The sequence below is a fragment of the Rhamphochromis sp. 'chilingali' genome, assembly GCF_963969265.1.
Source record: "Rhamphochromis sp. 'chilingali' genome assembly, chromosome: 4".
Lineage (NCBI taxonomy): Eukaryota > Metazoa > Chordata > Actinopteri > Cichliformes > Cichlidae > Rhamphochromis > Rhamphochromis sp. 'chilingali'.
This window is the reverse complement of record NC_137948.1, coordinates 26,519,046-26,533,336: the sequence shown is the minus strand read 5'-3', so window position 1 is coordinate 26,533,336 and position 14,291 is coordinate 26,519,046. Positions and strand designations below refer to the sequence as shown.

At 40.5% G+C, this 14,291-nt stretch overlaps 1 protein-coding gene across 1 annotated transcript in view; it reads right to left on the bottom strand.

Annotated features, from left to right (window-relative positions):
- Positions 1 to 14,019, bottom strand: part of hhip (hedgehog interacting protein) — a 35,259-nt gene extending 21,240 nt beyond the window's left edge. The window contains exons 1-4 of the mRNA XM_080881619.1: positions 13,189 to 14,019; positions 9,419 to 9,611; positions 4,710 to 4,854; positions 1,803 to 2,004 (exon numbers count right to left, since the gene is read on the bottom strand). Coding sequence (XP_080737745.1) covers positions 1,803 to 2,004; positions 4,710 to 4,854; positions 9,419 to 9,611; positions 13,189 to 13,458 — 810 coding nt within the window. The 5' untranslated portion in view covers positions 13,459 to 14,019. The remainder of the gene's footprint in view (positions 1 to 1,802; positions 2,005 to 4,709; positions 4,855 to 9,418; positions 9,612 to 13,188) is intronic.
- Between the last annotated feature and the right edge of the window lie 272 nt (positions 14,020 to 14,291).

The following is a 14,291-nucleotide window of genomic DNA, read 5'->3' as shown; positions in this document are numbered from 1 at the left end:
AATAGGGCTTAAATTATTTTAACAATTATAGATTTCTGCAGACAGGATCCCGCTGAGTTACATAATCAACTGAAAGTTTGTAACATGAATATATAAATGGACAGTATGACTTTAAAAGCAAACTGAATTTCTAAGAACACCCACAGCCATGTAGAAGCCCACACCAGAGTGTAGTATTGTTTTTGTGCAGTTCAGCTAAATTGGCACCGAGGGATCCATGGAAGGAGGGGGACAGAAGAGTAAGAGGAAACATAGAACATTACAATCAAAGCATGTGCATGAGGTTGATGATTAACCCGTTATCTGCCTTGTCTCTTGAGAGCATGGGTTCCTCTTTATGTATAAAGGCAGCTCCATCCTGTTGATTCTGCCAGTAAACACCTTAGCCCTCCCTTGGAGTGGATTGCACCGTTATGGCAGCCAACAGTTCAGAATAGGACTCCTGGGGCTTGCAGGGGGATTGAGCCACATCTAATTGTCATAATAGTGACTTTATCCACAACTAGTTTGGAGTAAATTAAGATAAGAGAGCTGAGAAGAGTGGGGTGAGCATCCCAAAGGGTGCAGCTTAATATTCAAATGCTCTGCTCCGTTTGACTCCTTGTAAGCAGAGGACCTTGTCAGTGGAGGAGCAAGAGGCATGCGTGATGGATAAACTTCCTGTCTGGGAGTGTGCCCCCCACAGACATCTAAGCTACCACATCTCCTCATGCAATCTAAACAATTCCTGAACAATTACCAAATTCAAAATCTGTGATTACCCAAGCTCTACGGATATAAAAATAAATCTCAAGAAGATTAAGTGTCTTTGGAAATGATATATCCATAGAGAATTTATAAAAAAAAGAAAGAAGACATTTCAAGAACTAGCAGCGTAGCACGGCACACATACTTTTGAGAATACATCAACTCAAGGACACAGCAAGCCTAACTATTTCCAAAAGAGTGTATCATGTTCAAAAGACATAAACAATAAAATTCATGTGCACTTTTTTTTTTTTTATTGCTTTGGCTATGTTTACTTTTCCCACATAGGGCAGATAGCCAAACAAAAGTAGAACATATGTTTACCCTGCCATCCTCCCTCTTCTGGCAAGAGAGATGGTCAGACAGACAAGTTAAATGTTACAGAGGTGCGGCTAGATCCGCCTTTTCAGGTCTACAGGTTTTATTTGTATTAATAACACCCCAATGACTACACTAAGAGTGCAGGACGAGGAAAAAAAGATTTCACAGACCTCTAATATGAAGTTATTTGTTTAACTGAACTACAAGCATAAACAAGGTTACAATTTAAACTTAACTGTCATTCCCATTATCACGTGTGGTAGTCATATAAATAAGACCCTATAATATTGGAACCCTTAAAGGAACAATATGGAAGAGATTAAGAAAGCCATTAACCATTCTAATGAGAGGTAGCAGAAATTATCAGTTTGCTTAATGTTTGCACTGTGTACATTTAATTAGCAGGTAATAGCGCAATGCACAATCACAATTAATGAATGACTGCTTGTTTGGTCTAATCATATAATATAATACTAATAGTATGCAAGCAAGACTGCCAAGGGATTTTCCTTGCCTGGAGACATTTCATTACACAGGTGAAAACATTTTGTGTTGGGAAGACATGTGTTGTATTACTTCCTTACTCTAGAAATGTAGCAGAAATATTTTATGTACTCTCAGCCATGTTTCTTTCTTTCTTTCTTTTCCCCTTGTTCTTTACAACTATGATTATCTAGTTCAACATATTACCTCTATAATTCACAGGTAACAGTATGAGGCAAAGTTGGTCCTACCTTCAAGCCGCTCTGCACTATCTTGTGGATGTCCAAGAAAGGCTCCTTAATTAGCTCGAGGTTATGGTTGAGTATCCTGACAATTCCCTCCCTCTCAAGGACAAAGAGCCGCTGGGAACCATCTCCACAGTGCACCACAGCCACCGGCTGCCTTAGACCACTCAACACCTCCTGGGCACAGTAGCAGTTGTGTTTGTGTTTCCTGGGTAACAAGGAAGATACAAAATGTCAAGGGCCCTGTTCATATTTGCCATCAACATGCGTCTTGGGTGATCCGATCATAAACGGACCGTGCTAAGTGCGTCATTTCACACTTGGCATTAGCATACGTATCGAGTGACCACTTTTGACCGGATCTCACTCTCCCACTTTACAGGCAAACAAACAAGTACTCTACATTATTTCCGCTTGCTAAGACCAAATGTTAGAATCCTGCATGGGCTCAAGTTTGCAAACTCAATTCTGCTTGCAACCAGAGAGCAAACGGACTACTAAATTACTGGAACTTACTTGTTACCAACAATTATCTCTAAATTCCAATCCAGAACCACCACCCTGACTGACCAGTTTTGAGCACATGAGCTGAACCATAGCTAAGCAAGGTCAAACACTATAAAGTGTTTTATTTTTCCTTGCACAACAGTATTATTCAAAATAAATGGTTAATGATAGCTGCAGGTAAACAACTCAATTCACTCTGCCAAAGTGCTGTTTTTCACTAGGGAGAGGCAAATCACTAGAGTACTACTAAAAGAACTGATGCCATTTGCTGTGCAGACCACCAGAAATAATGGACTGACTGACTGACTCAATGTGACTGCTTCATGGGTGCATTCAATACTCTACTGTACTATACTATCTCTATACTTAGATTTATTCAGCAGTGAACAAATAATCTAAGACACATTTTAATGCCAGATATGAACAGGAACAGAGAATGACTATGTCAGTAAATCCAGCAATAAGACAGAACAGGAAGACTTTCAGGTAGCAGTACAGATGAAAGATAAAAACAAAATAACCCCCAAAACATACCAGGGTCTTTATAAGATATTTGGCAACCACCTGCCACCTCAACAAGTTCAGTGAATCTTGGCATTGATTCTACAGGAACATTTTTCTCACAAAAAGATATCTTGTCATTTTATCAGAACATAATCTAAAAGAAATGCAAATACCACCAAGAGCTATGGTTCACTGATCCACATCATTTTCATAATCATGACCTATTATGCTCTATAAATGTCTGATCACAGGCCAAAGGTGATCACACTGAACAGATCTGCAGTCACCCTTACCTCTACTGGGACAAACAGACCTGAAAGCAGTGAAACCTCCATAGCTTTACGCCGTAGGCTTCAAATGTTGAGGGTTTTTCCATACATAAACTAAAAGAATAATACACTATATCCGGCAACAGTATACATTACCTGGACAATGATTAAAAACAATTATTGCTGTAGGTATTTAAAAGGTGTCCTAGCTGATAACTACTAAATCCATTTACATGCAAAGCAAAACTAAATCAGCTGCACTGTCATATTTTATTGACTGTCATGATCCTGGGTCTTGGAGCTCTGAGGGTTTTTTTTAAGCTTTGTACTCTTTGTTCTTAGACATTTTATTTGGTTTCTTTGCGAGTTTATGTTCTTAGTTGTCTGATTATAGGTTGAGGGTTTACTCCTGGTTTAACTTTATTTCATTTTATAACCTGTTTACTCTCCTAGTGTGTTTCCCTGTATTTGTTGTGTCTCAGTTCGTGGACTTCATTATTTGATTATTGAACATCACGTCCACCTAATAAAGATAGATTTTCTGTTTAACCTGCCTGCCTCCAGGCATCTGCACTTGAGCACTCTATCTGCAATTCATGACACTCAGAACAATAAAATATTATAAGAAAAATGCCATTGCCCATCTTTATTCAAAACATTGATTTTTCTGGGCAATAATTGTGTGTGTCAGATCTGGCTCTTTGAAAGAAGAAAACCCAGTAAGTTCAACCTCATCCACCTACATTTACCCTCAAATGTGCCAGTGTGAGACGAGGGCAAGAACCCCTGCAGATTTCCAGGCTGTGGACATGACTACTTAGGTTAATCTACATAAGAGAGGTCAATATGAAGTGCTATGGCAAAAATCTGTCTATAATCATCCACACCACCCAGTGACAACATATATGACAATTTTTTTTGCCTATACCATAAAAGTGCACAATTGCCACACTGCATTGTGCAAGGAACACAGGGCATTTAAGCTCTGTGCCTTAAATCACCAAAATGAAGCTCATATTCTCAGTTGATAGCTCGGCTGACTTAATTCTGGCTCTTTCTCCCACTCTTTTAAAGTAATGGAGCCTGTTCACTGTCATTTATGTGCTTACACTTCTCAGAGGATATGAGACAGAAGAGACAATTTAAGCCCTTAACTCAGTAACTGTCGGAAGTTATTTGACGGAAAGTTGGTTGCTGCTGTTCAGGTGCCTAGTCTCTGGCCTTTCTGCCCTAGGGAAAACTGAGATGAAAGGCATCCCCCCCATGGACTAAAGGGCAAAGCTCTCTGTGATGTACAGACCTTTGCAGTGAGGGAGGAAAACAGAATGACGCAGGATAAGCATTTTCATTATGTTAGCAAAGCTGAGCAAAAGCAGTCTGTACAAACTTTAGGATTACAGGAGAAATTGCATGGCATGTCAGTTTGAAAGTATGGACCATGTCAAAATGGACCAGTGAACCCAAAACATGTTCCAAAGCTATGCCTGCTTCTCATAGGTATAGAAAAAAACCCAAGAAGCTAATTTTGTTAGAACACATGGCACTGTCAAAACTTATTTTAAAAATTACTTTAGAGCTTCCATAGTATCACGCAATCAATGCAGTAAAACACTGTAAAAGTCAGACTACATACCTGCTGATTTCTTCTATTTTCTCATCTCCCAAGTAGTTAGAATCCTGATGATGTGATTGCTTTCGTTGAAAATCTGGAAAACACAAACTGGCATCTCTCCTCCCATAGTATTGGCAGAACTCATCCACATCGGCTTGGAACAGTTCTAGAAAACACAACAGATACCGAGATATGGAGTCATACACTCACTAGATACTGCATGGCTTCTTATACTTGGCTCGTCTGGCCTGCTTGCTTTGGTTTGCCTATAATGTATTGTGGCTATTATGCAAGAGAAGATGAGATTGTAAGTGGAGGCAGAAGAAGAGAGATGTGATGAGAAATGATGTGATGTGCTAGTATGTCGGGGAGAGTTGGAGTTTTACTTGACGAGCCAAAACAAATCCTGGCTAGACTGAGCTGAAAAGAACAAGTGAAAGCAAACTGGGCCAAACCAAATGGATCACAGATTAGAAAGGGCTCTACAGTGAACTATACCTCTTCCGGAAAGAAGAATGACTGCATTCTAAATTTTAGTTTACCTTGTCATTATTTTTATTCATGAAATAATGCTCATGCCTTAGTCCTAGTAGAAGAGACTGTCTTTCTATTCAGTTGGTTCAACACCATGCAATAATGAGGTTGCATTTGCTACAGCTGGATGATCCTTTAATTATAACTGCTTTAGATAGTTAAACCCAGTGTGCGCTGTCGATGTACACTAAATGAAAGCTTACTGGAAATGAACAGCAACACATTGCAAGTGGCAGCAAAATTCATCAAGCTTGCTGAGGAAGTACACATCTCAGCCGTTGTACATGAAAAAAATCTGAAATAAACCTAGTACAAGAACTGGCATGATGAGGACTATAATTTTGTCTGTTTGGCACTAAAAATATAATTCTTCAACTGATTCATAGATCATTTGATGGTTGACTAGGTTGTGACATACACAGAAGTGGTCTTAAGAAAGCTATTTCTAGGGAAAAAAAGAAAAAGAAAAAAACCCCACTGCATCCCAACGAAGACTCCACAAAGCTCCACAAGGAGTTCAATCATTTTGAAAAATGTGAGACACAAAGAAAGCCAAATATATGATTACTAGAATTATTAACTAGGTAAACCCTTGCCAAAAGCATCTGACTCTATACCAGAAACAATATGTCTCCATCGCAGTGAATTATGGGAACCAAATTAATTTCATGAATCACACATATACCCCCTTGAATATATTCTGCAACACTATAGATACAGAAAAAATAATTTGAAAACAAATGTCAAAAAAGTTACCAAATTACAAAACTCTTCTAAAACTACATTTTTACAACTTTTCCCATCATTATTTCTCAAAATCAACACATTTAACGGTTAACTAATCTGGTGACGCTGGATGGCAGTTTCCAATTTTCAAACTGTGTTCATTCACTTAGCTGGAGTTAAAAATGTTATTCCTTCATTTTTCTTGCCAGTCACAGGTATCCTAAAATGTTCTTTGATCAAATAAAAACAAACAAACAAACAAACAAAAAAACCCAACCAAATTACTTGTTTTACTCTTCTGGTCTGGCTGTTTTGCATTACAGAGCTGCACATGGGCATAGCCTGTGAAATGAAAAAGTCCACCTGTTTAATATGGCATGTGACTGAATAAACAAAATTGTTTTCAGGGTGAGAGCTTTTCATCACTTGAATTGCCAAACAAAGACATGATGTTCCGAAATGCTGACTGATTGTATTTCCATAAATTCTGCCCATGAGTTCAAGGTAAAACTGACATCACATCATTCCTTATTTCCCTTTGGCCTGCTAGTTTACCTAAAACGACTTAGTGCCAGAGGAGAGGGTAATCTGCATAAACACAGGAGTCACACAGAGCTGCCCCTCGAGCCAGTGCAGTCACAACATTATTCCCGGCAATAAGCAGAGTGCGCAGTGGGTCTTCGGGGCCCTTAGCGACCTAAAAACAATCTTACCAATATTGTTTCCTTTAGTCAATCCCTCAGAGGACAGAGGAAAGCAAATACACCAGTGGTAAAAACACAAACAGGACTCTCCCTGTCCCTCCTTTCATCTACTCCCTGTGCCCCACACCGCAAGGGTTGACCGCACCAAATACTGGAGGTGATAGGATATCCCCTCAAACATCTAAACATAACATGAAGATCAAACACACGTAGAAACACACACACAGCTCTGACTATACCACCCACACTCTAGTGTCTGCAGTTATCTTAACCATGCTGGTTGGGGACATCGAATGGAGGGTGCGGGGATGAGTGGAGGAGGACATAAGAGAAGTATGGAGAAGGTGGGAGGCCCCCAGGCAGAAGTGAGAGTCAAGGCAGTAAATAGCTTTATGGAGAAAAGGGGTACATGGGCTAATCAAGGACTGGTAGGAAGTTTCATGGGTGCAGAACGACAGTTATGGGTGCAGTAAAGGCTACTGTTTCAATTTAATACCTGTGACTGGTGATTTTGTATTAGCAAAACGGGTGACACTGATAGGCAAGGTTTGTGGTTATGTTCACTTTTGCTGCCTCCCATTACAATATTCAGGTACAATAAAAAAAAGGAATTGCACATTCAAAAATTCCAACTTAATTGTTACCATTTATGCAAATGCCTAAGAAAAGCATTGCTCATATTGTACATCATTCAATCAAATTAATCTGTCTGTAGTTTGGAGATGATTTTCAGGAATCGCCAATACCTCCTTGTATGCTTGACAATGTCTTCTACCTTCATTGCAGGGTGTGCACTAACAAAAGATACTGTAAAAGAGTTAACATTAAAAAAAAAGGCAGGAAACAAATCAAAGGAGAAAAGAAGTGAGAGAACAAGGGAGCGAAGGCAAAGACACACAGAGTGAGAGACAGAACTCTGTCCATATTCCTGGCTCCCCACTGCTAAAGTTATACTTCCATCTGGTTATCTTCCAAGGCAACCTGGGTGGCCCACCCAAAGTACTTGACATCTTGATGCACTTCAGCAGTTTTACATACACACAACCTTTGTAGAAAAATAAATGTGTCATTCGTCACCACATATGCTGATCTGTGGGGGCTGATGGGGGGTGTACAGGGAGGAGCCTACAGTGGGGGGACGGGGTGGGAGTCTTGTCTGGATTCTTCTCTTGAGGTTTTCTGGTTTGACTCTCTGAGCCCATATGTCTATCAGTTCATAAGGAAACAATGTAACTCTGACAATGCCAGACTTCTTCTTCTTTGCCTTTGCTCTGTAGAGTCCGTCTCGCCAACATCAGTTGTAGTTGAATTGTTGTACATGATACTACGGTAGGCCATTAAATGCAGATGAGCAAGGACTCCGATGGAATGTATGTGTTTGATATTTGACTTGAGCTGCAGCGTATCATGTGGGTGGATTGCAGACAAGTGTGTTTGAAACTGTTCTCTGTTTGCAAATCTTAGCAGATCTAATCAGTTTGTGGCGACCGAGACTGGAAGAAGACTTGGCTGTAGGAGAAGAGACAGTCAAGAAGTGTTTGATCTTGTGTGGTGTGCACTCTGAAGGTACCTGTGATCTTCTGAGAAGAAAATGCTTCAGTGATAGAGGCGTCCCATTTAACAGTACATTACACATATAGAAAACTGTTGCATCAATGGCTTTTTTGTTTTTTTGTGTTTCTGCCATCTAATAGTCAGGAACGACAGAGGCCAGTACAGCAACACTTCAGCTATGTTTACAAATCATGTTAACCTACTACCCAAATGAAAACAGTTTAATGGCAGAGCATGAGAGAGTTTTTTTAGTTGACAGTTTATGTCTGAGGAAGGCAAAGCACCCAGCAGTCATGTCTAGACCACAGCTAGGGTGCATATGCATCCCAAATACAGAATCAACTCCAGCAGTTCAGTCTAGCAAGTTGCATCCAGGAACAGGTTATAAAATAGTTCACTTTTCTCCAGTCAGTCAAGTTTTCTGGAACACAGGTCAGGCCGGCTGGATTTTGTCAGTGCATTCATGAAATTTGTTTTCACACCCACCTTTGCATATCTAATATTTTCCATTCACATGTCACGAACTGTCTCAAGTCTGCATATTGTTACTACCTTCAAGGGCTTCAGAAAGTTAATTTATTGCAAATTTCTGCTGATTAAAATAACCCTGCATGATCCCAACAGACCTAACAGAGACGTGAGAACAACAATATCGGCACCTGATGACATAAACACAGCTAGACTCGATACTGTGTCATAAGAAGCACAAAAATCACTCTCCAAATTTGATTACTCAAATGTGCTAGGCCAGCCTGCACACTAATCAGGTGCTGGGTCCGTACAGCCAGAGTGTGGCAAGTGATTTTACTGATGCATTAAGAAACGAGGTAGAAAGCAAGAAAAATGGGTGAGACAAGCAACAGCAAATCGGGGTGAGGTCAGATGAGGTAAGAGCTGAATAAATAAATATCCACAGACCAGACTATTGACGCACCACTTCTTGCATAAGTTCAAAAATCTTCCAGCTGCACATGCATGTGAAAGCTGAGTCTCAATGAGAAGTGTGGCTGGGTTTGATTTTTTTTTTTTTAATAAATCAAAATCAACATGTTCGCATCAATTTGAATTTATGAGAATTACAAATGACCAAATATAGCACATGCTTACTTTAACTTAATCTTTTCCACTGTGTATGTTTACTTGGATACCATCAGGTAACCACACTGGCAACATTAAAGTTATAATAATGGCTATTATTATCTGTGTAATTACCTGGTATGTGCCCCCTGCAGGTGTAGTAGAACTCGCGGCAGAAGTTCTGGCAGAGCCGTGGCAGGTCTGGCTCCCTGTGTGGCATCTTATCCATGTCCAAGGAGTGGAACAACACCTGGGCATTGGGGGAGCAGCGAGCACACTTGATCTCCTCCAGGAGACGTCCACATTCTGTATTGTTGGTGGAGAAAATCTGGAGACCACACGCAACAAGGGCATACGCCTGATTAGAACGGCTTGCTGTTTGCTTTTACCTCTCACTTCACACTCACTACGCAAGCAAACATATAGTTTAGGTTTAGCTGGACATTTGGTGATAGCAGCATGATAAATATTACACTATGAAGAAGGGAGAGTTTAGATTGTGAGATTCATTTTCAAATCTTTGTTATAAATTCCTGAATATGACGACACTGAGAATTTAGAAAAACTACGCAAGATGCTTTCAAATGATCTCACTGAGTTCAAATTATATACTTTTATATATTTTTGTATATTTATTTCAGTGTTAGGCTTGTATATATCAGCTCAGTAAATATGTGTATATGATGTCTAACATTATGCTCCCATTTAACTACATGAAATTAGCCAATGTGATATATATAAAGCAAGTACTCACAAGATTTAAAGATAGTTATAAGATATATACGACGTATAATTTGTTCACTACATACATGAAAAGCTTAATGTTAATGCCATGGACTCTGTTAATGTTCTACAGTGGATATGTTTGGGGTGTTTTTATTTAGTTTTAGTTTTTATTTCTTTCAGCTTGAAGTCTTCAACAACTCCACAATTGCATCTGCATCACCCGACTCCACATTTTCAGCAGCAACTAGTGATGTCACTTACCTCCTTGTTCTCCCACTGGAGAATGCATGATCCCATTCATAAAAGTGAATTCTAACAAAGGTCTAAAAGTTGTTTTTGTCTTTTCCTGAAATACTCAACATGCTTAAATTTTCTATACAATTGCAACATTTTTTATTCAGTCGCCTTTTGTACAGACTTGTCAAGCCTACAGTCTGACCTCCCTTTCTGTAAACAGAAATAAACAAAAAGATCATCTCATTCTCTGCCTACTTACCAAGTTCACAAACACTTAAAATCAAATTACGATACCCACGCTTGACAAATTTCAAAGCAAAAAATGAATGAAACCAAATAAGCGCCTCAAAGCCTGACTTGGGGTGATTATGCAAAGGTATACATAGACTTCATCCAAAAGAAATTAGCAGGATTATTTACATAACAAATTAGCTATAATAAAACACAATGTAATCTGTTTTAGGTCAAGTGCTGTTTGCAGGCAGCAGGCTGGTAGTGCTTTGCTCTGTGTGAGGTCCATGTGTAAACACCAATTTAGAGATAGACAGGCACATCATTCCCTCTCTGGTATCAACAAATTAGCAGTCTGTCGAAGTCAATTAGACCAGGGGACCCAAGGCTAACATATGGACACCTTACACTTTACTCTAGTTGCAGAGCGAGTTGAAGCTGCAGAACGGACTTTCTCTTCAGAAGTTGTACAGTGCTGATTTTGCCCATAAGGTGAAATACACTTTCAGACATGCAAATAGGAAATCGCAATTCATAGAAGGCAATGTAATGGACTAAACAAAGACAGAATCATACTGAATGGTATCTTTGTTCTGCAATTTATCTAACCCCTTTCCAAAAGGGAGCTCTGCACTGTATGTACAGTGTGTACCTCTGTCTCGGTATCCTCTACGCTCATGCCCTGTAGTGTTGCGGGCATGCCTGCTCTCCTGCTCTAAATTGCCCATTGATTCTGCGTGCCATAGGCTGGCACAAGGTCCACAGAGAGTAGCATTTGTGTGCTCTCAACCATGCCCTGTGTCCATATGTTACTGGGATGGGCTCCAATGTTGCCATCATCCAAACCAGAACAAGTGAACCTTTGTTTGTTGTCTCTCGCTCAATCTTGGTGAGTACACGCCTCAAAAAAAACAGGGAGAAAACAGCAACAAGGAGGCTCAGCTGTCACACTTTCACAGAGATCAAGAGCAGAGTCACAATCGGGGAAAAAAGTGGAACTACAATGGGGTAAGAAAATTAAATCATGAGTAACTTAACTCCCCTGTCATTTCAGATTTTTACATTGCATTTTTTTATTTATTAAAACTCCCTTCACACCTGCAAAGCTCAGCCTTGTGTGGGAGAACAGCTGCTCCTTCTATGATCGCATCTGCATGACTCAACAGCAAAAATCCACAGAAGAAACACATTAACACATAAAAAAATGAAAATGTAAAATACGATTCAGCTGGAATAAAAAAAATAGAGAAAAAATCTGGACAGTCCTCACACAATCAGGGAGACTGGGATAGGAGAAGGGAGACAAGCACTGAGGTAGGCAACACTAAGCGTTAACAAAACACTTGTCCTCGGGGAATAGGTGTAAGTTTATTGCGGGGGGGGGGGATATAGTGAAAGACACGCACCCTCTCAAAGGCATTAACACTTGGACAGGGGCTCATGACTGGGGGGAGAATGATGTTCTCCAGCTTCTCCCATTAGTGAAACCAACAAACACAATGGTGTTGTTGTTATTCTTTTGCCATAATCAGAAAGGGCTCCGTGTGTGGGCAGTGTAGTTGGGAGGAGGAGAAGTCGAGTTCGTCCTATTCAGTTTCGACCCCCCCACCCCTTCTTATTTGCATGACTTGAGCAAATTAAATGATGCAATATGGCTTTTTGTCGCAACACAAAGTGAGATACCACCCAGCCACTGAATGATTCGAGGGGTGGTTTACATGAGAATGGCCCGGTGAGGATCCAAAGGAATCTGCTACAAGTTTGGCCGCATACACTCGCTGTTTTTTTCTCCTTCCTGCATTTCCGAAGAGCGGTTTAATTAACCCCCCCTCTGAGCTTTGCGCTGCATTACATTTTAACACTTACATTATTACCTCGGTTGGCGCCATAACGGTCAAGAGTGGAAGAGCGCGAGACACTTAAAAGACGTTAGACAAACAAACGTCTGAGCGTTAACTCTGAGAACCAACGGCTGCCAAACAGCCGGCAAGAGGGGAAAAATCCTTATCAGCTTCCAGTTCCAGTAAAAAGGTCGACGGCTGACTTTAAAAAAAAAGGGTACAGCCGAACTCCTACCTTGTCGGGTAAATGGCTCAACAGTTAGTTACCTAGCGCCTCTTTCTGTCACTCTCAGCCGGCGGTTGGAGCTCACTGTGGCCAGCGTAGAAGTAACGTAAATCGGGCGAGTGATTGCCATGGTAACAACGAAGCGGATTGGACACACCGAATTAGAGTTGAACCGTATTATGAGAAGCTGGTAAACATTTTATTGCTGAAAGCAGGATTTTTCTTCACTTTTAAGGCTGCCTCCGATAGAAGCAGATTAAGTTGTTCTCCGAAGATTGTATAAATGCTACAGCGATACTGAAAAGAGGGGGAAATAAATAAATAAAATTAAGCCACGCATATGCTTACAGTTTTATGAATGGGGATTACATCTGAAGCTATTTAAAGGTCGCCTACCACTAAGGCTACAATAGCTTTCCCACAGCAACATAAAAATTAGGACTTCTTCTTGGCAGCATAGCCCAAGGCAACTTCCTCTTGCCATCCTCAAATTCAGCTGTCGGTAGTAAGAAGCAGAATGACAATGCACAAAGGCTGTAAATGCATGTCCTCAGGTGCCTTAGCAATAATAATATATATATATATAAAAAGCCAGTCCTTTCATTATAAGAAAATGCTGCGTGTGCGGACGGACTTTAACTTACCCTGGGATCCCTGCGGTGCAGGATCTGATAGGCGGCTCTCCTGGTGGGGCAGCAGGATACGCGAGGATACAGCCTGTGGCAAACTTCTCCTCCGCTGCTGCCGTCAAGCAACAGTTTTCGCTCCCTTTTCTTCAGCCGCTTGGGCAAGCTTCCGTCGTAACATCTTCTTCTCCTGGGGCTCATTTCTCCTCTCTCGCCAAACTTTGCGTCCCCACATTCCCACACGTTGACCGCGATGGCCAGCACAAGCACAAATTGCAAATGCTTCATAGTCTCAAAAGATAATAAAATGCGCTTGCAATAATATTAATTATAATAATAGAAAATAAAACAAAACGCGTCCCTTTAAAAAAAGAGAGAGAGAGATGTTGACCTGGAGTGCACTATATTTTTATATGTATATATTTCTCCACGCAGGAAAAAAAAAAACAACAGTCAAATTTGTACACGCAGGTGTTCTAAATGTGATTCGTTAGTATGAAAACAGGTGTTTAAAATAAATTAGCCCTACTTTTCCCTTCTGGTTATACAGTATAACTCCGAAAATTAAAATAATATAATAATAACAATATGAAAGCAAAAATAATAACACATTTTATCCTGATGAGCAGAAAAAGCCAAAACCCGCAAAACAGTGGAAGTGGAAAAAATACAAAAAATAAAGCCGTGACGTTCCGTTAAGATGTAATTCCTTTTTGAGCACAGCACGGCAGTTTGGACATGCACAGGTAAAAAAACATATAAGAAAAATAAAAGTTGCCTCTCACTAAAGTCCTCAGAGCGCTCACATGTTTTCCCGTGCTCTTTCCTCCTTCTTTTTAACCAGCGCGCGAGAAGAGGAGCGAGCACAGTGACGTATGACTTCGCGGGAGCGCGCGTGTGGCCACAGTCGCGTCCACGTCGAGGTAAACGGTTACCTGGCAGAGCGGCGGACGGAGACAGGAGGTGGTGGGGGGAGTAAAGTACCGAACGCTCATTCGACGGTAGAGGCGATTAAAACGACTGTTGCTCATTATTCACTGCCTTCCTGTACTTATCACGTCAGTGTAATGACTTATTTTGACAATAGCGAGAGAGAAATGTAATAGACTATTAAACTTCTC